At 38.3% G+C, this 25199-nt stretch overlaps 1 protein-coding gene across 3 annotated transcripts in view; it reads left to right on the top strand.

Annotated features, from left to right (window-relative positions):
- The window catches only part of LOC306860379 (vitamin D3 receptor A-like), a 61415-nt gene that overhangs the window by 10881 nt on the left and 25335 nt on the right, over positions 1 to 25199 (top strand). Inside the window, exons 1-2 of one of the 3 annotated variants that reach the window (XM_079402049.1) lie at positions 5388 to 5506; positions 24718 to 24865. In XM_079402049.1, coding sequence (XP_079258175.1) covers positions 24720 to 24865 — 146 coding nt within the window. In that variant the 5' untranslated portion in view covers positions 5388 to 5506; positions 24718 to 24719. Of the gene's footprint in view, positions 1 to 5387; positions 5507 to 19606; positions 19739 to 24717; positions 24866 to 25199 lie in introns of those variants that run through there. The other 2 variants (XM_079402050.1, XM_079402048.1) reach the window with 2 other exon arrangements.

Here is a 25199-nt window from a genome sequence, read left to right as displayed (position 1 = left end):
CATTATGCAAAATGCAGGTTATAAGCATTTTGGGTTTAGCACCATATTCCATAGCCTCAAGGATCTTTGCAAAAATAAAAAATAGGGCCTTTGCACAAAAAATAAATAAATATTGAGCATATAGGACAATGCACACAGAGCCACCTGTTGTGCCATCTGTCCATTTCGCTGTGTGTTTTCTTGGCTGTCACAGACTATGCATTAAAGAGACCTAAGGCCTTAAAAGATGGCATATTGCCCCAATGAAAGCCAAATCTTAAACACATTTTTACAGTACCAGTCTTTTTTTATAGACCCTTCAACTTGGCAAATTTTATGCCATCAGCCTATTTTGTGTCGTAGTTTCTCCACCGCCACAGAGGATGTGTTAAATGGGACATTAGGCCTTGATATTAGGGGTACTACCATAAAGAAAAGTAACATTTTGAGCAGGTAGATCTCTGTTAATTCATGTGCATCCATGCTATCGTTTTATTCCTAGTAAGATGGCAGTGATGCACAAAGGAAATTAAAACTATATAAAAATAGAAATTGTAATGCGTTAGCATGCAAAACATGTACATGTGAATAGTTTCTTGAGGGCACAATTTTTTTTTTTTATTGTGTGCATCTGTATTTTTTATTTTAGGGACTCTGTGTGATATTTTAAGAAAATCTATGAAAAATTGAGAATATAAAAATATTTACAGATAACTGTACTATATACCAAATATAAAGCTGAAAATAATGCTGTATGAACTGTTTGTTAAAGGGATACTCCACCCCAAAATGAAAAGTTGGTTATTAATCACTTACCCCCATGTTGTTCCAAACCCATAAAAGCTTCGTTCGTCTTCAGAACACAATTTAAGATATTTTAGAAGAAAACCGGGAGGCTTGTGACTGTCCCATTGACTGCTTAGTAAATTGCACTGTCAGGGTCTATAAAAGTATGAAAAGCATCGTCAGAATAGTCCATCTGCCATCAGTGGTTCAATCTGAATTTAATGAAGTGACGAGAGCACTTTTTCTGCGCAAAGAAAACAAAACAACGTCTTTATTCAACAATTCATCTCCTCTGGTTCAGCTTAGTGCCATTTTTGGCTTTCCTGTAGCTCAAATAGTAGAGCATGGCGCTAGCAACGCCAAGGTAATGGGTTCGATTCCCAGGGAAAGCAAGAGCTGATAAAATGTAAAAACTGTAACTTGAATGCAATGTAAGTCGCTTTGGATAAATGCATAAATGTAAATTTTGGAGAATATCCGCTGGACGCTCTTGTGTGTCTCAAATGGATCATTGTTCCTCATCTCAATTCGTTCACGACAAGTTTCCACAAACGTGCTAAAGATTTCTATCATATTTTCTAGCAACACTTTGCTTTTATTAGGTTAGATTCAGCTGGAGTTATTTAATGGAATTACAGCTGGATCTTTTCTTTGGCCCGAGCATGTTCAGGGTTCAGTGCTCGGTTCGCTTCGTTTGTGAGACGCGTGTTATTCTGCAGTGATTTTGAAGTGATTCTATCGCCGCTGGATTGAATTAGACGCTCTTGATCAAATCAGGACCGCAAGCTCAGAGATCAACAGAGATTTGATCCAGAGCGTAAACGGCGTGTGACGCAGGTGTCCAGAATGGAAGATGTTTGTCGTCTTCTGACATTTGATGCACAGCTGCAAACGAGAGCGGCTCTATTAGCCAGAGACGTGATGGACTTTCAGCTGATGGACTGTACATATCACAACCAATATGAGCCTAATTCAACATTTAAAAAAGTATTCAGTATTTAGACAGCTCAGATTCATGTATTTGAATTGCATGCATTAATTACAGTTTTAACTTAAACTAATGAACTAAACGTGAATCATATTTGTCAGTCATACATGAAATGGGTCAGATTTCTCTATTAGTACTAATAAACTGTATACAGTAACCAGGTATAAATGTTTATTATTAATAAATAAACTTGTTTCAGTCTAATGCATTTTAACTCTTTAACTCGCTTGTTTCACAGCTAGCCGTATTTTAACCATGTCCATACTTTTTAAACGAATGAACAATGAACAGGTTTATGCTGATTTTGGGCAATGTGAATAAAATGCATTTAAAAAAAATTATTAAAAATATTGAAAAAAAAAAAGTTAAAACTATAAACTTATCAAAATAATATTAAAGAAGAGGTTTAAAAATGTGATAATTTAAATTAAACTATTACAAATATAACTATAATCTAAAATAAATAAATGGTGACTATTTAAATAAAACAATTAAAATATGATATAGCAAAACAAGGATTAAAATGGTTAAATAAATTAATAAAATATACAAATAATATAAAAATAAAAATATGATTATTTAAATAAAATGATTAAAACATAAATATAAGAATAATGTAAAAATGAGAAGAAATATATAAAATTATTATACATTTCTAAATATTTTTAAATATCAAGTAAATAATAATATTGTCATTCAAGTAAAATAAAAAATCTCTCTCTCTATCTATATATATATATATATATATATATATATATATATATATATATATATATATATATATATATATATATATATATATATATATATATATATATATATATATATATATATATATATATATATATATATATATATATATATATATATATATATATATATATGAAAGTATTATTTAAATTAAATGATTAAAAATGTAAAAATATCATATAAAACAAAAAAAAAATATTATTTGAATACAATCCAATAGATTAACAAGTAGTTAATAAAAAAAAAGGCATGATTTTTTTTTTTTTTTTTTTTTTTTTTTTTTGAGTGCAGAAATTGATTTATTTATGAATGACTGACCAATATGCATCACATTAAGTTTAATAGTTTTATATAAGAACTGTGTAATCCAAATGCATGGAGATATTTTAGAATCAGAATGAGCTTTATTGGCCAGGTATGTTTACACAGACAAGGAATTTATTTATATATATATATATATGAACTACGGCTCTGTGTAGTAAGTGCTGCTCCATCTGAAAGCACGTGAAAATACCACATTTAAAGGGGTCATATGACGTTGCTAAAAATAACATTATTTTGTGTATTTGGTGTAATGCAATGTGTTTATGCGGTTTAAGGTAAAAAAAAAAACATTATTTTCCACATTCTAGGATTCCCATCATGTATTTATTCCCTTTTGGGGTCCCAGCATTTTCTTTCCGAACACTGTAATGGGATGTGGAGGATTGTGGGGGGTATGGGGAGGAGGCGTGGAATCACGACTCAACATCGTGATGTCTATCAGCCATCGGCATCATCTATCGGCCCAACCCTACTACATACTGTACATTATTGTTGCTCCTCTATGCTCCGCCTTTCTGAAACGCGTCAATTTTTACAAAGCTCATCGTTCTGAGAAGCGAGGCGTGCTCTGAATGGCCAGCTATCCAGTGCGTTGTGATTGGCCGAATATCTCAAGTGTGTGACGGAAATGTTATGCACCTTTCCATATTGTGATCGCGTGTCCCGGCGCGACAAGACAAATACATTAAAACCCATTATAAACGAGGCATTTGTTGCATCCGGTGGGGACACAATTACTGATTATAATGACTTTTACTTTCTTTTTACGCGTCATGCTGCATCACGCCGCGTAAACATTACCATGTCTGCATTTGTTATCGGAGAAACAAGCACTACTCTACACTGCTCAAAACTCGTGTTTGAATCGTCAGTGGCAAATTCTTTAAATAAGAAAACATACTTACAGGCTGTGAGTCAGAAGCGCCAGACTGTCCTTGCAAAGTTGGAATTGCCCCACTTTATAGAAACAGCCTTTGTGCACAGCTGGCAGGCTACTTCCAGGTTCAGGGAATAGTCCTCCTTAAAATGCACAGCACACACTCTAATATTTGGGTTGATCTGTTCTGGAACAGTGTTGTAAATACAACTTAACCACTGATTTCTAGTTGTGTCCTCTTTTGGAAGCCCAAACAAAGTAGTTTCGCTTTCGCAACGAAACACAGCGTCTCCAGGACATTGCGCCGGCGGCAACAACAATACTACAGCAAGAATAATAGTCACGCCTTCTTTCATTGCGTAAACATTTGGGAGGTGTCATGCAAATCTTCCCACACCATGACGTAGACATGTGGGGGCGTTTGAATGAGCCGTTTTAGGGGGGCGTAGACGAGTCTTAACTTTTATAAAGAATATCTCTTTGGGTTTGAGACTTTGGCCTTTGCAACTTCAGGGATCTTATCTATACACAAACAGCTTGTAACACTCCAAAGAGAAAGGAGAACTTGAAATCGCATCATATGACCCCCTTAATAACATGCTTGGGTAGACGATATTATCGGATATCGCAATATTTTTTAAGGCGATTATCGGTTAGATATTTCTGACATATCGCCCAGCTACTGTAAGTTTGGACATATATTTTCTTGCCCCTGAAACACATTTTTAAATATATTTTGCTGTATGAAGGTTGAAACTTTGTTTTCAGTTTCAAAAATGTATTTCATTGAGCTTCACATATGTAGAGTTAATTTGCAAAAATCCTATTTTTTATGTTATAATTGTTTATCTGTATTTTTAGTTATTTTTTAATCTAATCAAAATAACCCAACTGATTGAGATTAATCGGATTGCATAATGAAAAAACATGATTTTTGAAAATTGTTAAAAACGGCGTTATCTGTTTTTGCAAATGAACTCTTCATATATTTAGCATGTATTTACTATATATTTTGGCCGGAATGATCTGCATGCGTCTGCAGGGTCTGTGCGGTGAATAATTTACACGTTGTTATGTAACGCTGCTGAAGGAGATGGAATCTGCTCTAATCTCTGTATGTAAGGCCGGACTGGTGGTTTTTGAGTGGTTTTAGGTGTTTCTGCAGTTTGCTGTTTTTACACGCAGAGTTTGACTGCCTCGATAAGATCTGAGACGGTTTCTGAGCTCAGCGTTATGAACAGTGCTCACAATCCAGTTTGACTTCTGAATTTACAGCATTTTTACATGCTTAAACTTGCATTTACATTTTTTAAATATTAGAGTATATTACGGTCATATTATAATGATTTCTGAAGATCATGTAACACTGAAGATTAGAATAATGATGCTGAAAATACAGCTTTGATCACAGAAATAAATTACAGTTTAACACATATTCACACAGAAAACAGCTGTTTTAAATAATAAAATATTTCAAAATTTGATTAAATATTTTATTAAATATTTAATATAAATGATTAAATATTTTAAAATTAAATATTTCAACAATTTTTACAGTAAATTTGATCTAAATAAATAATATAATAATATAAATAAATGTTGTTGTTTTGGAGCTGTTCTCAGCTGAATGGTTTTTCCATCAGCTCTCGTCTCTCGTTCCAGTTTTCTCACACCTATAATGAGTTGTGTTGGACCTGGTTTCCCGCTGGACTTTCCTGCTCCTGGAGCGGATCTAGACCTCACAGAGAGCTGCTCTGACCGCCAGAGTCTGATTGCTGTTTTTGGTGATAGCGATGAATCAGGTACTGATATTTAGCGGTGTTACAGGTGAAATCAGAGTCGTATCTGGAGACGGGGTCAATAGGCCTTTATCACAGTCCGCATGTCGTCACATCTGGCTCCGATTAGTAGCGTAAAGGAATTTCCGCTTGCTTTGTCAATGGACAGACGCCAGTTTTGTGAAGAAAATTTAAATAATTTAGTTTAGTTGAACATTGACACAATATGCGTTAATGTTAAAACACGTACCATGTATCATGTCATCCCTCATGTTAATGTGTAACATTAGTCTATCTGAGCGATGCGACTGTCAGCGCTGCCAGTGTTGCCAGTCAGATTAATGAAGAGCACGCAGCTCGAGTTACTGCCAGAGGAATACTCGGACTGATTTAATTTGGTTTTTAATATTATTCTGTTTATTTTTGAATTAGGGCTGCAACTAACGATTATTTTGATGTCGATTAGCTTTTCGATTAATCAAATAATCGGATAAAAAAGCTGGGTTTTTTATTGACAAACACTTCCACATTCTGCCAAATGTTCTTCAAATAAACGTGCCAACTGAATGCTATGAAAACATACAGTGCTTAACAATTTATTAGACCACCTGTCATCATAAAGAGACTTTTTTTCTGCTTTTCTGTCTTAGATAACAGCAATAATTATATTATAGAATTAGAAGTAGCCTACTACTGTTACTAAAGAGCTTATGCATATAGGACTAACCAATACAGAAAGCTAAACGATTTTGGTAATCACCAATATAGAGCAGCAGTGGCACAAACCTTACATCATTTATTTAAAACCTTACATAAACTTGTTTTAATAAATTTAAGCACTGTATATCGGCTAGTGAATATAGCCTAGTTTAGTCGTCTTTACTGTCAGTTCTTTATCCTTTAAAAGGCGCCTATGAAGCGTCTGATATTTATATTCAGACAATTACACGCAGTTATCCCTTTTACAGTTCCTACTCATAAAATACGTGCACTACATGTTTGACTTTTAAACCTTAATTTAACATACAGATATTTCAGCACAATGAATGTTTTTGCGCTGAATATTAATTGAGTCCTCATGTTTTGAGCAGCTTGGATCACGTACTTCTCCTGCAGCTCATCTCATTCTGTTTACACCACTATTTTTAGATGCATTTTGTCCATAGAAATGCGTTATTCAGTGCTGTAATTTGACAACATTTTTTATTTAAACAACTTCAATTTGATGCAATTATAGAAGATTGCATCATAAAGTCAGCGCGTGAAAAAATATGAGCATTGTTTAATACAACAAGTTTGCCCTAAACCTTTAATTTAATCCGTCTTTTTGTTTCTTTCATTTGAATTTTTTTTTTTATTATTATTATATTTGCTTTTTAAATCATATTTGGTTTTATTGTAGATCATATTAATTTATATTATTTATTTATTTAGTTTATTTGCTATTATATATTTTTTTTGTATTGAAAATACTGGTAGTTTTTATATTTTTATTTTTTTTAGATTTTAATTTAAATTTTTTATAATTGAAGTTTTTTCTTTCTTATCTTATTTATTTTTATATTATCTTTCAATTGTATTGAAAATACTGGTAGTTGTATTTTTAATCTTATTTCATTTTGTTCATACTTTTTCTACTAGTTTATATAATTTTATTATTCTTGCAAAATGTATTAAATTCTGGCAGTTGTAAAATAATTTACTTTTAATAATTTACTTTTATTATAAAATTTTATTTTTCTTATTGTATTTTGTTTCGTATTTTTTCTATTTGTTTTTTTTTTAAATATTATTTAGTGCATTGAAAATACTGGAAAATACTGGATTTTTTCCCTATATATATATATATATATATATATATATATATATATATATATATTAATTAATTAATTAATATTATTAATTAATTAATGCACAAGCAACCAAATAAGCCCATTAATATAATTATTAATTAATTAATTAATAATTATTTTAAGTACTGGTTCTAAAGTCTAGGTTTTTATTTAGTTTTTTTTTTCTTTTTAATATTTAGTTTTTTATATTATGTTCTCTTTTGTTTTATCTGATTTGTTTGTACTTTTTATATTATTAATATATATTTTAAAACTATATTATTTTATAGTACTACTATGTTTTTCTGTTTAATACAGTGTTGTTTGTATTGTGAAACGCAGCCGTTGTAAGATCACTGCTCCTGTTCTTGACTGATTCAGGCTTTTAAACCTGAGCTGGTTTTAATAAACCTCCACACCAGATGTTTCTGAGATGTGTGGCTGTGTGATTTTATCCTGTCGTGGTCTTTGGACAGACTCCGATGCTGCTCTCTGGGTGTCTGGCTGTGCTTTGGCTACAGGAGTGGAATTGTAGGGAAATGAGGCGTCTGTCTGAAGCTCTGATGTTACCTGCTCAGATGAGCCTCACATCTGGACTGATAGTTCCTCTGAGATGCTGAGCTTGAGTCAGACTGAAGCAGTTTTCATTCAATCCTGTGCTCTTATGTAATTCACAGAAGCCGTTTGCACACTTAAAGTCAACACGAGGGCAATATTGACTCTGTCTCGACTTAACTTCACTGTTTACTCAGTTCAGGCTTAATTCATGTTTCTGCTCACAAGCAATTTGTCCGAGTCTCAATATTTAAAGTCCACAAGGTTTAATGCAAACTAGATTAATAACCAAACTAGAGCAGAGGTCAGATGGGCTTATTTGGTTGCTTGTGCATTTTATTTCTTTCTTTTTTTTTTATCTCGTTTTAGTTTATATTAAGTGTGTGTATGTGTGTATGTGTGTGTGTGTGTGTATATAGCTTCACTTTCTTCATAATATTTGTGCAGAATTAATTTATATATACATTTTTAGTTAAGTATTCATGTTATATCAATGAAGTAAACATTGTTTTCATTTTTTTAGGTAATTGTTTAAGTCAAGTTTCATTTTCTGTGTTTTTCTTCTCACATAAACAAATTCCGTACTAAGATGCTATGATTTTTATAAAAAAATACAAACTAAAGAAAATGTATGTTTCCCCAGATTGCGCAGCCCCACTTGCTTTGATATGTAAAGCACTGCAGGGACACTCAGAGATATTTGGGTGTGTTTTCAGGGTTCAGGCGCTCTGAAGCGGTCACTCTGTGTCTGTACTCTGTCTGCTGTACGCTCATGTGTTGTTCTGGGCTATTTTTATTTGCTGGCGTACAGTGCGTTCCCTCACCTGGGTTAAAGTTGACATGACATCCGCTCTCCATCGAACACATGCTGCTGGTTTGATTTTGGCCTGCGGTGTTTGTGAAAGCTCGTCTGTTGTTGTCTGTAATCAGATTTGGTAGCGTGTCGAACATCTGTGCCGCTTGTAACTTTGTTTGTGCAGGTCGTTGTCCTTGACTTGTTCAGCGTTTGATATCTAAAGCTGGATTTGAATTAGCAAACTTGTATACTGCTCCTGTTATTTCTGCTAAATAGTGTGCTATTCGGAGAATTTCTCCCTAGCAGGCCACGCCTCTCCAATAGAAGCCCCGCCCCTCACCCACAAGCCCCACCCATTATACGTAACATCATCGGCTTAATTCAGAGTAGAGTACTAGAATTTAAGCTTAATAAGTAAAGTATTTTAATGTAATCACAAACATATTTTTTTATGTAAATGTAAATAATATTTTTTATTATTATTTATAATATTTTTTTATTATTTTAAAAAGGCTTCACAAAAGAAAATTTTATGTGTAAATTAAACCTTGTGTAAAATATGAAACTTTCTTGATTGATATTCATTGATAATAATAATTGTTGTTTTACTTTTAGAAGTATGTTTGCAATTTAAGTTTCATATTATTCATATGCATTATTATTGCACAATAGTAATATCTTTCTTTCATATATATATATAATATATAATCAGTGTTTCCGCTACATTCATGCAGCCGTGGCGGGCCAGCACACCAAAAGTAATCCCCGCCAAAAATAATTCCAAATAAAGTAACCGGTTTGCATCTCTATAAGCACACACAGCGGTGTTTCATTCATGAATGAACTGCATGATTACCCATTCATAAAGACAGTCACTTGCTTCATTCCTGAATGAATCAGCCGTTCGAACGAATCAATTGAATGAATGATTCAGTGATAAAATCCGTGACATGCCACCACCTGCTGGCGGTTTTAGTTTAATTTTTAAAGTATAATTTCAGTTATTTAATTAATTTATTATTTCTATATTCAACATTTTTATATTTAAAACATTAATCTCAACATGAATTTATGAATATAATTGCACTCATATCACCTCTGAGCCTCATTAAACGTACCTAGAAGCCACTTTTGTGTTCTTCGGTGCCACCTCTGTAGTACAACTTTATTTTTTTAATACTAATTTCATCTGATTGCTAACTTATGTCTTATTCTACTTATCATATTGTTTAAATTATAAATTCTAAAAAGTTTTTGAATTTGACATAGATGACATACTTTTAATATAATTAGAAAAATGCCATTACAAAGGTAAAAAGAAAATGCTCCTGTAAATCACTTTAACCCTTTATAGGGCACTCATTGAAATACTTGGAAATTAAAAATTTCAACCCTGGAGTGTTATTGGAGGTTATTAAAAGACATTTTAACTTTTATGACTTTAAAAAAATAAAAAAAGGTCAACGAAGTTACCATATATGATTCCTCGCCAGTCTATGGACATTTTTTTTCCAAAAAGCATATATATTTAAAATATAAGAAACATATATGCAATATAAATAAATACATGAAACCTATATAAATTTCATAGAATTTTTATTTAGGAACTTTTTTTTTTTCATTTGTCCAGTTACTTGCAATGGCTATGGCTTCATGGTACTTGATGAAGCAGTTGCATTCAGCATTGAGGCACAGGTGGACCTTACAGACCCTGCAGACCACATTTGACCTCAAAATGTTCCCCTTCCTGCTGCAGTACTTGTAGGTCTGGCGGTTGGTGTAGACAGGGTCATGGAACAAGGGACCTGTCAGACCGCAAAGAAGCATCTGGGGTGTGGCTGCGGTGTCCGCGGATAGGCATGGGGACGTCAACAGAGGTGCTGGGTGCAAATGGAAATGAGGAGCTCCTTCGGGGCGAGACATAACTAGCCTCTGGCTGCTGCAACTAAACACCTGAATCCGGAAGTTCTTCAACGACAAGCCATCCACAGCAAGAGCCTTGACGTCCCGCCTGTACATGATCCAGGCATTTGTGAGGCTGACATCTATTGCATATGCAAACATCCACATGTACCACCTCTTGGATTTCATGGCGGTGCGGTAGAGGTGGACCAGCATGTCACTCTTGTCAATGCCCCCCATGTTGGCATTGTAGCTCTTGATGACAGCAGGGCAGCTTACCGGTTCCTTCCTCTTGGTGTCACTGCAGTACCGGTAGACTGAGGACATGGGCTTGCACCCCCATGTCTGTTGACAGCAGAGTGACGACCCTGTTGTCTTTCCACCTGAGGGCAAGGATCCCATCATCACTGATGACGTAGTCATGCACACCACGAGGGACAGCCTATTTCTCCATGTCTTTGATGGACTTCAATGGAGGGTTGCCTTTGATTGATTGCTTCAGTCTGTCCCTGTCTGTTGTGCTGCTAAGAGGTATGCGTTTGTAGCTCCGCTTTTTTATTGAATCTTTACCTTACTTTCACTCTCTGTTGTTTAAAGTGATAATATATAACTTAATTCCCACCATATTTCTGGTATTATCTACCAAACTAATCTAACTAATTTGATCGTTCTCTTTTTAAAACCACGAGTGCAGCGCATCAGCTGGTTAGCTTGTTACTCGCGGTTCCATTCGCGTTTCTATTCGCGCCCATTATTGTTTTCTTTTTCTTGCTCCGTTTTCATTTCTCTCTCGCTCCGTTTTTCACGAGTTCATCAAACAACAGTGGTAAGTGGTAAGTTAAGTTGGTATCATTCATCAGTCACGGTGAGTAATGGCTTCTTCTCCTGCTATTGTTGTTTGCACTTCATGTCACATGTATAGTTTATGTCTCTCTGTCGGCGATGAGGGATTCACATGTGATAAATGCAGGGAAATAGTTAGGCTGACAGAGAAGATTTCAGAATTAGAGACACGCATCCAAACTTTAGTTGAGGATAGTAAGAATGTGAGGGCTGTAGATACTGCTTTGGATACGACTAGCTCAGGGAGTCCTGTACATTGTTCGGTTCCGGCATTAGAGCCTATGCAGCAGGGCAGCTGGGTGACTGTAAGGCGGCCTAGTTGCGGGTCAAAACACCACTCTTCCGTTCCGATCAGAACATCAAGCAGGTTCTCCCCACTCAGTGAGGCACCCACTGAGAAACCTGATGAAAGTGCTCTGGTTATTGTCGATTCTATTGTACGGAACGTGAAAATAGAGACAACAGCCACCATAGTCCATTGTTTACCGGGAGCCAGAGTGCCTGACATCTTGGCAAATTTAAAAGTGCTGGCTAATGCTAAACGTAAATTCAGTAAGATTGTTATCCACGTCGGCGCTAATGATGTTCGACTTCGCCAGTCGAAGATCACTAAAAATAATGTTAAAGAGGTGTGTGAACTTGCAAGTATGATGTCAGACACTGTAATATGCTCTGGTCCGCTCCCTGCTTACCGTGGCGATGAGATTCATAGCAGACTGTCGTCACGCAATGGCTGGATGTCTAAGTGGTGCCCGCAGAATAGCATAGACTTTATAGACACTTGGACACGTTTTTGGGGCAGACCTGACCTGTTGAAAAGAGATGGTGTTCATCCCTCCTGGGGTGGTGCCGCTCTTCTCTCTAGAAATATGGCACATAGTCTTCGAGTTCATACTCGACTAACTGGGGCCCAGGTCAGGAAGCAGACAGACTGGCTAAACCGACCATCTGCTAGCCGCCTTACGTCACAGAAGTCAGTTAATTATCAGCACATAGAGACTCCTTCACCCAGATATCACACTATAGAGACTGTGTCTGTTCCCCGAACTAGAAAATACAGAAAATGTCCAAACCAAATTAAGAGTAACAATTTAATTGGTTCAACAAATAAAAAATGTTTACAATACAGAGAAACAACTGATAAAGCTTGGCTTTAGGATATGTCCCCAAAACCTTCAAATTGGCTGTTATTAAGCCTCTCATTAAAAAACCACAACTTGACCCCAAAGATTTAGTTAATTACAGACCGATCTCAAATCTCCCTTTTCTGTCAAAGATACTAGAAAAGGTAGTATCCTCACAATTATATTCCTTCTTAGAGAAAAATAGTATTTGTGAGGAATTCCAGTCAGGATTTAGACCGTATCATAATACTGAGACTGCTCTCATTAGAGTTACAAATGACCTGCTTCTATCATCTGATCGTGGTTGTATCTCTTTATTAGTTCTACTGGATCTTAGCGCTGCGTTTGACACTATCGACCATAACATTCTTTTAAATAGACTAGAACACTTTGTTGGCATTAGTGGAAGTGCATTAGCATGGTTCAAATCGTACTTGTCTGAACGCCATCAGTTCATAGCAGTGAATGAAGATGTATCATACCGATCACAAGTGCAGTACGGAGTACCTCAAGGCTCAGTACTAGGGCCGTTACTTTTCACGCTTTAAATGTTACCCTTGGGAGGTATTATCAGGAGACATGGTGTTAGTTTTTTCACTGTTATGCTGATGATACTCAGCTCTATATTTCTTCGCGGCCCAGTAAAACGCACCAAATTGAGAAACTAATGGAATGCAAAGTCGATATAAAAAACTGGATGACAAGTAACTTCTTACTGCTAAATTCAGAAAAAAAAGATGTTAATTATCAGACCTAAAAACCCCACATGTAACCTAGAACACTATCTACCACTTGACGGCTGCTCTGTCAATTCTTCTTCATCAGTTAGGGACCTAGGTGTGCTGTTTGATAGCAATCTTTCATTTGAAAGCCATGTTACTAGCATCTGTAAAACTGCGTTTTTCCATCTCAAAAACATATCTAAATTGCCACCTATGCTCTCAACGTCAAATGCAGAAATACTACTTCATGCGTTTATGACCTCAAGGTTAGACTATTGTAATGCTTTATTGGTGGTTGTTCTGCACGCTTGATCAACAAATTACAGTTGGTCCAAAATGCAGCAGCTAGAGTCCTTACTAGAACCAGGAAGTACGACCATATTAGCCCGGTTCTGTCAACACTGCATTGGCTCCCCATCAAACATCGTATAGATTTTAAAATCTTGTTAATTACTTAAATCCCTGAATGGCTTAGCTCCTCAGTACTTGAGTGAGCTCTTATCACATTATAGTCCTCCACGCCTGCTGCGTTCTCAAAACTCTGGCCATCTGATAATATCAAAATCGACTGCGGGCGGCAGATCCTTTTCCTATTAGGCACCCAAACTCTGGAACAATCTACCTACACTTCTATTATTCAAATCCGTTAAAGGATTGTTAGGCTGCCTTAGTTAGATCAACCGGAACCGGGAACACTCCCCATAACACATGATGTACTCGTTACATCATAAGAAGAATGGCATCTACGCTAATATTTGTCTGTTTCTCAGTCCGTGTCCGGATCAGATGGTGGATCGGCGCTGGGAGATGATGTATGTGGCCCTGATCATCGGCGGAGGCCGGACACCTGGATGAGCCCCGGGGACATATCCCCAGTCACCATAGCCACCTGATCCGGTCCGTATCCAGCCCAGATGGTCACTGCAGTCACCAGATCCAGTCCGTATCCAGATCAGATGGTGGATCAGCACCCAGAGACGACCTCTACAGCCCTGAACATCAGCGGAGACCAGGACACCGAGATGAGCGCCAGAGACAGATCCCCAGTGAGGACCCCGCCACTTAGACAGCCATCAGGAAAGACCACTGGAACCAGTTGAGCCCTTACAATCTGACTTTGCTGCAGTTGGAGTTGAACTGCTGGTTCGTTTGGCCAGAGGAGAACTGGCCCCCCGACAGAGCCTGGTTTCTCCCAAGGTTTTTTTCTCCATTCTGTCACCGATGGAGTTTTGGTTCCTTGCCGCTGTCGCCTCTGGCTTGCTTAGTTGGGGACACTTCATTTCCAGCGATATCGTCGACCTGATTGCAAAGACCCTATTTAAACTGAACTGAGCTGGATGATGACATCACTGAATTCAATAATGAAATGCCTCTAACTGAATATCTTTTTTTTTTTAAATCTTTTAATTTTACATTATTGACACCCTATTTTCCTTTTTTGATATTGTGCAGTTGCTTTGACACAATTTACAATGTTAAAAGCCCTATATAAATAAAGGTGAAATATAGCACCAGGTCATGAATAAAGCCATCCTCAGAAGCCCTGGCAAACAACTTAAGTCCCCATTTGTCCGGCTTGCTCTTGATGTATTGCCTCAGGTTGCCAGTTGTCTTGCCTTTGTAGGCAACCATAACTTCATCCACAGACTGTTTGGGGGTCTGTGGCTCACTCCTGAAGACAGTAACCAGGAGGTTGAACAGTGGCCGGACTTCGAAGAATCTGTCGATGGTGCCAGGGATCTGTGTGTTGTCATTAAAGTGGACAAGCCTTCTCATCAGCCTGAACCTCTTAGATGACAGGATGTTTGCAACTTGAGGGACCCTGGTCTCCATTGCCCAGTAGTCATCAATGGAGGGCAGCTCAGAAATCCCCATGTAGAGCAGGATGGCCACAAAGCTCCTCACCTCATCTTCAGTGGTGGTGTTGACGTCCTTCTGGGTTGCATAGAAGTTGGTTTGATATGCTATATGCTTGATGACATGGGGGCTGAAGTACTTGCTGAAGTAAGTATATGGAGTCTCAATGAAGTCAGGGGGAACGTGCTGGTACTCAGGCAGGGCTTGGTTGTCCAGGTCAACCTTCTTCCAGGTGGTTAGCCTGGATGCTGGCTTCCCCTTCTTTGTGGGGCCCTTGGCTTGTGGTGCTGGCTGTTCTTCATCCTCCTCCTCTTCATTGTTGTCGTCTTCGTCCTCAAGCTCCTCAACTACAGTCTGGACACACTTCCTCTTGGCAGAGGGGCCCTACCCACTCGGGCACTCGTGGGTAAGTGGGATGAAGTCGGGGTCTGCCCCACTGATGGCGGGGTCAGCTGGCACAACAGCAGTCACCCTCTTTCCATAAAAGAGCCGAGCAGACAGCTGCAAAAAAAAGTAAATTTTTGAGTCAATATCAAGCCCACTTTGAGTTATTTGTGAAGGAAAACCGTAACAGTGAAGTGCAGAGAATATTGACATGTAAGATGTAAATATATAATTAGAAATAAAAAACAGAACTAAGTACTGCTGGTACCACTTATTTTTGTGAGCAGTAATAAGTGAAGTGACATACTGCCAAGTATGGTAACCCATACTCGGAATTCTTGCTCTGCATTTAACCCATCCAACGTGCACACACACAGCAGTGAACACACACACACACACACACAGCAGTGAACACACACACACCCGGAGCAGTGGGCAGCCATTTATGCTGCGGCGCCCGGGGAGCAGTTGGGGGTTCGGTGCCTTGCTCAAGGGCACCTCAGTCGTGGTATTGAGGGTGGAGAGAGCGCTGGACATTCACTCCCTCCACCTACAATCCCTGCCGGCCCGAGACTCGAACCCACAACCTTTGGATTACGAGTCCGACTCTCTAACCATTAGGCCACGACTTCCTCGTAATAAGGCTCAAAGTAAAAATAAACAACAATATCTGCCATTTAAGTATAACAGTTATAAGGCCATAAAACTGAACAAAATTACACATATTTCCCTATTTATGGCTTGATCATTTCAATAAATGGTTTGTTTTGCATTGGATCACTGCATAATGTTTTACAAACCTGTGGCAACATCCAATGCACTCATGAGTAGTATTGTCGTACATTATAATGCATTTATGTGAAAAATAGCACTACAAGTACTGGTGGTACCACTTATTTTAGCAGTAATGAGGCTCACAGTAAAAATAAACAATATATGCCATTTAAGTATAATAACTATTATAGGGTCATAAAACTGAACAAAATTACACATTTCCCTATTTATGGCTTGATTATTTCATTAAATGGTTTAAGTTTCGCATTGGATCAATGCATAATGTTATATAAACCTGTGGCAACATTCAGTGCACTGTTAAATACTATTGTCCTACGTTATAATGCATTATTAAAAAAAATACCGCAAGTATGGCTTACTAGACGCATCGGGCGTATATTTATAAATGGACACACTGTAGCTTGCTCTAGTTTTACCTGTAATACTTATTTATAAATAATACTTAGTAATATGATCACACCATTTTTCATGTCCAACATTCACTAATTTCTAGACATCCTACACAAACAACATCGATCTCAGCATTTAACACAACTATTCAACCACATAATGTGTGAGTTTCATTAACTTACCATTGTTCGTTTCGCAGGTATTAATGTTTGTGTCTGTGTAGGTTGGAGCGTAGATCCGTCTTTCTGAAATTCCGGATGACACTGAAGTTTGTAATGGCACGGGCAACTCTTGATTGGTCAGATGCCATGGTGTTACTATCGGTGGCGTAGACTGACATCCGTTGATTGGCTGGGAGAAATCCATGCACACGAGCTCACGGAGAGACGTGTAAACGCCATTTATGAATGGTCGATTAAGTTACCAAATATGGTTCTTTGCCCGAGTCAAATATTACCTCGTATTAGGAAGGCAAATTTTTGATCAGAATTTGATTATTGATCAGAAGGTGCTCCTAAATTTGTTAAATTAGGAGGGCAAGCACTCTTAAATAGAACAGCATAGAACCCTGTTTAACAGTATATTAGAGACATATATATATATATATATATATGTGTATATGTATATGTAATTAATGTGCTTCACAACAGAACTTTGCTGGATAAATTAAAACTTAGAAATAAAAATATCTGGATTATGATATTTCTTAACTAGGTTTTATTTTGGGCTGTTTGTTTTACAAGCTGCTGGTTTTTATAATTTTTTATAAAGTAGTGACACGCTCATTAAGTTTATTTGAATAGTTGATAGATAGATAGACAGACAGACAGACAGATAGATAGACAGACAGACAGACAGACAGACAGACAGATAGATAGACGGATAGACAGACGGATGGATGGACAGACAGATAGATAGACGGATAGACCGACAGACGGATAGGCAGACAGTCAGACGGATAGGCAGACAGTCAGACGGATAGGCAGACAGACAGACAGATTGACGGATAGACAGACAGACGGATAGATAGACAGACAGACAGATAGATAGACGGATAGACAGACGGATAGGCAGACAGACAGACAGATAGATAGACGGGTAGACAGACAGACGGATAGGCAGACAGACAGACAGATAGATAGACGGGTAGACAGACAGACGGATAGGCAGACAGACAGACAGATAGATAGACGGATAGACAGACAGACGGATAGGCAGACAGTCAGACGGATAGGCAGACAGACAGACAGATAGATAGACGGGTAGACAGACAGACGGATAGGCAGACAGACAGACAGATAGATAGACGGATAGACAGACAGACGGATAGGCAGACAGTCAGACGGATAGACAGACAGATAGATAGACGGGTAGACAGACAGACGGATAGGCAGACAGACAGACAGATAGATAGACGGGTAGACAGACGGATAGGCAGACAGACAGACAGATAGATAGACGGGTAGACAGACAGACGGATAGGCAGACAGACAGACAGATAGATAGACGGGTAGACAGACAGACGGATAGGCAGACAGACAGACAGATAGATAGACGGATAGACAGACAGACGGATAGGCAGACAGTCAGACGGATAGGCAGACAGACAGACAGATAGATAGACGGGTAGACAGACAGACGGATAGGCAGACAGACAGACAGATAGATAGACGGATAGACAGACAGACGGATAGGCAGACAGTCAGACGGATAGGCAGACAGACAGACAGATAGATAGACGGGTAGACAGACAGACGGATAGGCAGACAGACAGACAGATAGATAGACGGATAGACAGACAGACGGATAGGCAGACAGTCAGACGGATAGACAGACAGATAGATAGACGGGTAGACAGACAGACGGATAGGCAGACAGACAGACAGATAGATAGACGGGTAGACAGACAGACGGATAGGCAGACAGACAGACAGATAGATAGACGGATAGACAGACAGACGCATAGACAGACAGACAGATAGATAGACGGGTAGACAGACAGACGGATAGGCAGACAGACAGACAGATAGATAGACGGATAGACAGACAGACGGATAGGCAGACAGTCAGACGGATAGACAGACAGACAGACAGATAGATAGACGGGTAGACAGACAGACGGATAGGCAGACAGACAGACAGATAGATAGACGGGTAGACAGACAGACGGATAGGCAGACAGACAGACAGATAGATAGACGGATAGACAGACAGACGCATAGGCAGACAGACAGACAGATAGATAGATAGACGGATAGACGGACGGACGGACGGACGGATAGATAGTAATTTTTTATAAGTTTTAAACATGGGTGTGTATAGTGTTTGTGATTTTGTTTCTTTCAGTCTGAGTTATTTTAGTACATCAAGTATTTTTTATTTCAAGTAAACATATTTTTCCATGCTTTTAATTTCAGCTTTAGTTAACTCTAATAACTCTGCTGAAGTCCATTTTTGAGGCCTGGATTCATTTTGTGTTTTCTGCATCCTGGAAATCTCCCTACTAAAGGAAGCTCATACTCCGTTTGTCACAATAAGATGCACAGAACCGTCCTCAGAAGTGATGCTCAGGTAGGGAGTGTTTGTGCACATTCCTGCTGGGTCGTTTGGAGACGCGCCTGTCGTTGCTAGTAATCCCCGGCGAGTGAGTGTTCAGATCTGTCCTCGGCGCTGACCGTGTTTCTGCAGAGAGGCCCCGCCTGCAGCTCTTCCCTCCCTAAACGGGCCCCTCTGACGGGATTTAGGGCCCCCGTACCTCTGCGTCTCCCGCCTGCCAGCTACGAGCCTTTTCTTTTCCTAGCGAGCTAAAACTAAAACGAGGTCTAAAGTTCAGCGTCTCTGATGTGCAGATCTGGGTCGAGCCCAACATTTGGAAAGCATTTCTTGTTTGTGTTTTTTCCCGGAGCAGAGCTGCAGTTTTTCTTCTTCGGTGGCATGGGAGTCTGAATTCCAGCGGATTCCGGCCGGATCTGATGTGGGATCGGCATTGAGGCGTAACGCTGGTAAACGCCGCTGCGTTCGACTGTTAGAAGCAAACGTCTGAGCTTTCCAGAATGGTCAGTGCTGTATCTGATCCACAGCTGTTGTGTGATTCCAGAAGAGAACAGCTCATGCTGTACATGGCACACTTCCTCATTGTAGTTTTCCAGTGTGCTGTATGTGAATTTGAACTTTTGCAAGCACTTGCTTTTCTTCATTAATAATTGAGAAAGATTTAAACATGGTAACTTTGTGAATTAAAGATGAGTGCATTGAGATACTGAGAAATCCAAAAATACATTGTGTAATGTTTTTGCTCACTGAGGCTGCATTTATGCGATGAAAAGTGCAGTGAAAACAGTGAAATATTATTAGAAATTAAAACAGCTGTTTTCTATGTGGATATCTGTTAAATATTGATGATTTCTGAAGGATCATGTGACACTGGAGTAATGATGCTGAAAATACAGCTGCAGATCACAGAAATAAATTACAGTTTAACAGATATTCGCATAGAAAACAAATGTTTTAAATCATAATAATATTTCACAATTTTACTACATATTTGATTAAATAAATTCAACCTGTTTGAGCAGGAGAGACTTCTTTGAGAAACAAAGAAATCTGAATTATTCTTTCTATGCGTATATAATAAATCTGTGAGATGTTTGCGCTTAGTGATTCATCATCAGATCTGTACATCGAGCTGAAGAAGTTCAAAGCTTCAGTCAATCATCAAAGAGCTCATTTGCATAAAGATATCTGGCAGGTACAGTATTGTGAGGATGGAGAATGATGACGATACAGTGGAAGTGCATTGAGAGCTGTGAAGCATCATTGTTGTGGAATCTTTCTTTCTTGGATGCGTGACACTCCTCAGCAGATAAATTTGTTATGCTGAACTTTCTCTCTTTCTCCTCACTCTTGGAAGACACTTTTGTTTTGCTCCGACCACATTGTTAGAAACAACTGGTTGAAACTGGTTGTGAAACACCCAATATTCTGCATCAGGATCATGAGAAGTGAGACTTCATGTATTGTGATGAATGCTCAAAAGGACTTTTACACTCAGCGGTTTCTTCTCATTATTATTGTGAGCACATGAAGTCATGAAATCTGACAGATTGAATCTCATGAAAACAGCTCATATTTTAAACTATGATTACTTAATCTGTTTTATTTTGATTGAATGCAAAGCATGATCCTAATATTACAACATTTAGCATTTTTTGTTATCTTCTGTACATCATATAAGTATTCACACACGGTTCGGGGGTCACGGTTCGATACGATTTCGATACAACAGGAAAAAAAAATCTACTATACTCGGTTTCTTTTCATTTACAGGTCCTTCTCAAAAAAATAGCATATTGTGATAAAGTTCATTATTTTCTGTAATGTACTGATAAGCATTAGACTTTCATATATTTTAGATTCATTACAACACAACTGAAGTAGTTCAAGCCTTTTATTGTTTTAATATTGATGATTTTGGCATACAGCTCATGAAAACCCAAAATTCCTATCTCAAAAAATTAGCATATCATGAAAAGGTTCTCTAAACGAGCTATTAACCTAATCATCTGAATCAACTAATTAACTCTAAACACCTGCAAAAGATTCCTGAGGCTTTTAAAAACTCCCAGCCTGGTTCATTACTCAAAACCACAATCATGGGTAAGACTGCCGACCTGACTGCTGTCCAGAAGGCCATCATTGACACCCTCAAGCAAGAGGGTAAGACACAGAAAGAAATTTCTGAACGAATAGGCTGTTCCCAGAGTGCTGTATCAAGGCACCTCAGTGGGAAGTCTGTGGGAAGGAAAAAGTATGGCAGAAAACGCAGCACAACGAGAAGAGGTGACCGGACCCTGAGGAAGATTGTGGAGAAGGACCGATTCCAGACCTTGGGGGACCTGCGGAAGCAGTGGACTGAGTCTGGAGTAGAAACATCCAGAGCCACCGTGTACAGGCGTGTGCAGGAAATGGGCTACAGGTGCCGCATTCCCCAGGTCAAGCCACTTTTGAACCAGAAACAGCGACAGAAGCGCCTGACCTGGGCTACAGAGAAGCAGCACTGGACTGTTGCTCAGTGGTCCAAGTACTTTTTTCGGATGAAAGCAAATTTTGCATGTTATTCGGAAATCAAGGTGCCAGAGTCTGGAGGAAGACTGGGGAGAGGGAAATGCCAAAATGCCTGAAGTCCAGTGTCAAGTACCCACAGTCAGTGATGCTGGTGTTGGTCCACTGTGTTTTATCAAGGGCAGGGTCAATGCAGCTAGCTATCAGGAGATTTTGGAGCACTTCATGCTTCCATCTGCTGAAAAGCTTTATGGAGAGGATGATTTCATTTTTCAGCACGACCTGGCACCTGCTCACAGTGCCAAAACCACTGGTAAATGGTTTACTGACCATGGTATTACTGTGCTCAATTGGCCTGCCAACTCTCCTGACCTGAACCCCATAGAGAATCTGTGGGATATTGTGAAGAGAAAGTTGAGAGACACAAGACCCAACACTCTGGATGAGCTTAAGGCCGCTATCGAAGCATCCTGGGCCTCCATAACACCTCAGCAGTGCCACAGGCTGATTGCCTCCATGCCACGCCGCATTGAAGCAGTCATTTCTGCAAAAGGATTCCCGACCAAGTATTGAGTGCATAAATGAACATAATTATTTGAAGGTTGACTTTTTTTGTATTAAAAACACTTTTCTTTTATTGGTCGGATGAAATATGCTAATTTTTTGAGATAGGAATTTTGGGTTTTCATGAGCTGTATGCCAAAATCATCAATATTAAAACAATAAAAGGCTTGAACTACTTCAGTTGTGTTGTAATGAATCTAAAATATATGAAAGTCTAATGTTTATCAGTACATTACAGAAAATAATGAACTTTATCACAATCTGCTAATTTTTTGAGAAGGACCTGTATTTTGAACAGACAGTAGTACAAATAAATAAAAAATTCCTCCTATATGTGAAAATACTAAATATTATGTTATACATATAAAATCTGCAGTACACTTATACATACAAGGAATACATTCTTGAAATATATTTGATTTATTTTTCAGATAAACAAGGAGAAAAAACAGTGCGACACGTAACATATATTATATATGATGGGTTTCAGTTCATTTTTGTGGCACACTTAATTTGTTCACAAAGGAAACTCAAATGGCAGAAAGCGAAATCTTTTTTTCTTTATTTTATAAAAGCACAATGTTTTGTTTTGATTGTGAGTTTACACAAATAAAAGCAGACCTTTATACAGTGATTATTAATAAGACAATAAGTGTTTAAAGTTGATTCTGCTGGTATAAGGAAACAGTTGACGAGATCGTGCCGGAGCGCGCGCACACACACACACGCACGCACGCACGCACGCACGCACACACACACAACATATCAGTTCCAGCATTGCTAACTTGACAGCACAGTTAGTACTTTATCAAAATAATATACATTGATTTCCTGATGTTTCTCTTTTACCTGGAAAAAATATATTGATTTTAAGGTTCACGATGACAATGCATTTCTTCATGAGCTTCACCGTACAGCACTAATGATAATGACATCGTGTTGATTCTGATGATCATTTACCTGGAACAAAAAACAGCTGCACAGATGGATTTCTCTGAGTGAGTGTGCAGCTGGTGAAGCTGTTTACTGATCATAGCGTCTTCAAACAACTATGAACTATAGGCATCCTCTGCTTTGGTTCTCCTGCTCACACACACACACACACAACAGCATCACGTGTGTCTGTGTTTGTGGATGCTGATGTGTATTCAGGGCTTGCTCTTCACCGCTGTTTGTCCTCTCGCTGTGCAAAACAAGCTGATCGCTTCCAGGAACAGCCTGCAGAATAACACACGCATATTATTATTATCATAGCTGCTAGAAATGCTTTCAACGTGAGTATTCATGGAAACCAGATCCGCTGCATGCTTTGTTTCTTTTCCTCTGCTCTCGGTGACCTTTGACCTGTAGGTGCTCTTTTCAATATGGAACGGTCTTCTGTAACCGTATCTTCACTCGCTGAACATTCATTATTCCCGCAAACACAGGTGTGAATCCTGGTGTAATCCACACCATTAGTGACAGATGGGTGAGATAAAGTAATAGATCAGCCAAACATGAACATTTTCTGTAAGTGTCTTCACCCTCAAGATTAGGATGAGTTTGCTTCTTCAATAGATTTGGAGAAATGTAGCATTCCATCACTTGCTCACCAATGGAAGTGAATGGGTGCCGTCAGAATGAGAGTCCAAACAGCTGATAAAAACATCACAATAATCCACACCACTCCAGTCCATCAGTTAACATCTGGAGAAGACAAAAGCTGAAACAAATCCAGCAATAAGACAATTTTAACTCAAATATGAGTCCATAATCCATAATAACGCTTCCTCCAGTGAAAAAGTGTTCTGGTCTGAATCAGGAGAGAAATCTGCACAGATCAAGCAGTGTTTCAAGCCAAAACAAGATCAAAATGAGTCTATAAACAAATATGTGGCTGGATTTTGATGTGAGAGACAACAGGAGATTGACTTTTTCACTGAAGGAAGCATTATTATGGATTATGGACTCATATTTGAGTTAAAATTGTCTTATTGCTGGATTTGTTTGAGCTTTTGTGTTCTCCAGATGTTAACTGATGGACTGGAGTGGTGTGGATTATTGTGATGTTTTTATCAGCTGTTTGGACTCTCATTCTGACGGCACCCATTCACTTCCATTGGTGAGCAAGTGATTGAATGCTACATTTCTACTAATCTATTGAAGAAACAAACTCATCTACATCTTGGATGACATGAGGATGAGGATATTTGCAGCACATATTCATTTTTGGGTGAACTATTCCTTTAATCCATGCAAATGCCTCGGATGGAATAGAACAGAGTGGGAATAGATTTGAGCTGGTGTTTTTCAGTGGATAAAAGCAGCTGCTAAATGCATAAATGTAAGTGATTTATGTAAATGCGGCCGTGGCTGTTGTGGGTTGATCATACGCGCGGTGGTTTCTGATGCTCCTCTTGCTCTGTTTCAGTGATGGACCCCATGGCTGTGAGCACGTCCGCGACGGGTCAGGATGAGTTTGACCGCAACGTGCCGCGGATCTGCGGAGTGTGTGGAGACAAGGCCACCGGATTCCACTTCAACGCCATGACCTGCGAGGGCTGCAAGGGCTTCTTCAGGTAAACACCGTCATGATGTTAGACTTCTGCTCTTCTGAACTTTCTCTTCATCTGTGAATCCTGAAAAATAAAATGTATCACGGTTTCCACAAAAATATTGTGCAGCACAACTGTTTTCAACATTAATAATAATAATGTTTGTTGAGCAGTAAATCAGTATATTAGAATGATTTCTGAAGATCATGTGACACTGAAGACTGGAGTAATGATGCTGAAAATACAGCTGCAGATCACAGAAATAAATTACACTTTAACACATATTACCATAGAAAACAGATATTTTACATTAGAATAATAATACTTTATTATCGATTTTAAAAAATGCAGCCTTTGC

This window comes from Barbus barbus, assembly GCF_936440315.1.
Source record: "Barbus barbus genome assembly, chromosome: 41".
Taxonomy (NCBI): Eukaryota; Metazoa; Chordata; class Actinopteri; order Cypriniformes; family Cyprinidae; genus Barbus; species Barbus barbus.
This window is presented reverse-complemented; position numbering and strand designations above follow the sequence as displayed.